The following is a 2,500-nucleotide window of genomic DNA, read 5'->3' as shown; positions in this document are numbered from 1 at the left end:
TCTTCATTTGCTCTGCATGTTCGAACTGAGCACAAATGTTACGACAATCTCAAACCAATTAGCACTACTTTAAACGAGGTAATCCAAATTGTTAACAGGCACTCGGCTAACCAGTTAGAACTTATTGCACGACAGTTTATGAAAAGTTACCAGGAAGATGGCAGGACAGAATTGTCAAACGATCAAGAGCAGATGAACAAAAATTTCCAAAAAGCCAGCTTGAAATATTCATCTGAAGATCCCTCTTGCAAGTTTAAATGCTACCGATGCAAGATGGCGTTTGCTAAACAGACGGAGCTTATTTCGCACAATAAAACCTCACAGCATAGAAGTAAAAATGGTTTAAATAATGATAAAAACAGCTCTGAAGATCTTGATGGCGAAAATAAGAAAAGAAACAACGAACTAAAAAATTGGAAAGAACAAAATTCACCGTTTTTATCAAATTTATCTTATCATAATCTCAATTCTAAAAACTTGTTTGAATCGGAAACAGCTGATAACAACGACTCTGGACCTCTTTATACGTGCATAAAATGTATGTCATTCACCGGCACCAACAATGAAGTAGCACTCCATCAGCAAACAACATGCGCTGGAAAAATGAATCTCAGACACAGGTCTAGTTATTACAAAACACTTCTTGAAAATGTCGGATTTGAATGTGCTATGTTATTCAATGAATCATTGAGATATTTCAGACGAAAACAGCAACTACAAAAAAATGAAAACGAATTGTTAGAAAATAATTCTGAAAACGGAAACGATACTAAAAGAATAAAAATTGAAAATGAAAATTTGAACAACGAAATTCCAGAACTGAATAAAAGTAGCTGTCGTTTTTGTTGCAAAGAATTCTCAAGCATCTGGGTTCTGAAAGCTCACGAAGAAGAAGAACATAAGGGTTCCGTTCCTATTGACTTAGTTGAGAAATTTGCAAAAGAATTTAGAACACGCTACGAAAAACAAAGTAACTTTTTTCAGCAGCAGCAACAGCAATATCTTTCTGCAATTAACAGCAAAAATAGTTCTGACGTTTTAAAATCACATGCCGAACATGACAATTTTAACATGTTTAATGAAATGAAGAACAATTCAAATAATTACGCCGGATCAAAATCAAACTCTGGCATTGTTTCTAACAAAATCCCCAATGTCCCATCTGCTAACAATTTAAATGGAATGAATCAAGGATTTAATTTACCAGGGCCACCACTTGCAAATTTTATGTCATTGATAAAAAATCATTTAAATGAACCGCACCAGAAAGACTTTCCAGACTTTAACTCACCAGCTTTTCAAATGGAAATGATCAAACAGATGTCTATGATGATGATGATGCCGCATGGACTTGATCTATTCAATAATCCAAACAATAATAACACTATTTCTAACAGTAGTCATAATAATAATAACATGGCTGCCAATAATCCCTTATTAAACATGCCTATGATCCCGCCTTCATTTTTTCCCATGATGTTTCCTTTTGGATTCACTCCAGAAATGTTTGCTTTTCCGGGACTGAGCATGTTAATGAATCAAATGAATGCTTCTGTACAACCACAATCCAGCCACGAATTATCTTCAAGCCATTCGTTCTCTGCTATTTCAAATTCTCCACTGATGATGCCACCGGCCCCCCCTCTTGGCTCGCCATTATTTTCTCAGCCGAAATTAAACTCGACGGCTGTCAACAATGCGCTAACAGCTCAGCAGCAGAAGAGAGCTAGAACCAGAATAACAGACGAACAACTGAGCATTCTCAGAGCACATTTTGATATAAGCAATTCTCCAAACGATGATCAAATTGCAGAAATGGCTGTATCAACACAGCTACCCCCAAAAGTAATAAAACATTGGTTTCGAAATACTTTGTTTAAAGAAAGGCAGCGAAGCAAAGATTCTCCATACAATTTTAACAATCCACCAACTACCGTTTTGTTCACTGGAGACAACGAGGATGAAACGTATTCGGTTGAAGTGACTCCAGTTGAGAAATCAAAACCAGATTCAAACGCTGCCAGCACATCAGCGGCAAATGATTATAGCGATGCTTCCGCAAGATCTACTGCGACGTCAAATTTAACGTTCAGTGATAACAACAACGTTGCACCTAAAGATAATATAAAAAAAGAAATACCATTTTATCAAGATACAAGAAGCAATCAATCTAGCGCATCTCGTGAAAACGATGGGCAAGATCTATCTCCGTCCGCATGCATTCCTAATATACCACATCAACAATCTTTTCCACCATCTAGTCTGTCCCGTTTAACATCTCACTGTCCTCCAGGTTTTTTCTTGCCTCCTGGTCCATCACTTTTCCCTCCGGGAACTGGTCTTCCATTTTCTCAAAATCCAGCAGGTTTGGCTCTTTTTGGTGGGCCTCATCAAATTCCAAATCAGCAGCAACACTCGTCTAATCACGGAAAACGCGCTAATCGAACCCATTTCACTGATCAACAAATAAAAATTCTTCAAGAACATTTTGAAATTAATG

The 2,500-nt window shown here is 37.1% G+C and overlaps 2 protein-coding genes across 2 annotated transcripts in view; both read left to right on the top strand.

Moving 5' to 3' along the window:
• Positions 1–1,719: 1,719 nt before the first annotated feature.
• On the top strand, positions 1,720–1,890 carry HELRODRAFT_138586 (hypothetical protein; the record flags this gene model as incomplete). The annotated part of the gene is made up of 1 exon (XM_009033463.1): positions 1,720–1,890. A coding segment is annotated over one exon (171 nt), but the record flags the coding sequence as incomplete, so codon positions are not given.
• A 525-nt stretch (positions 1,891–2,415) lies between these two features.
• HELRODRAFT_125426 (hypothetical protein) overlaps positions 2,416–2,500 on the top strand; it is a gene marked incomplete at both ends in the record, with an annotated part of 375 nt that continues 290 nt past the window's right edge. Inside the window, one exon of the mRNA XM_009033462.1 lies at positions 2,416–2,500. This exon is cut by the window's right edge and continues 290 nt beyond it. Coding sequence (XP_009031710.1) covers positions 2,416–2,500 — 85 coding nt within the window.

Source organism: Helobdella robusta (genome assembly GCF_000326865.2).
Source record: "Helobdella robusta unplaced genomic scaffold HELROscaffold_91, whole genome shotgun sequence".
Classification (NCBI taxonomy): Eukaryota; Metazoa; Annelida; class Clitellata; order Rhynchobdellida; family Glossiphoniidae; genus Helobdella; species Helobdella robusta.
Note: the sequence above shows the minus strand (reverse complement) of the source record. Positions and strands in the feature narration are given on the sequence as shown.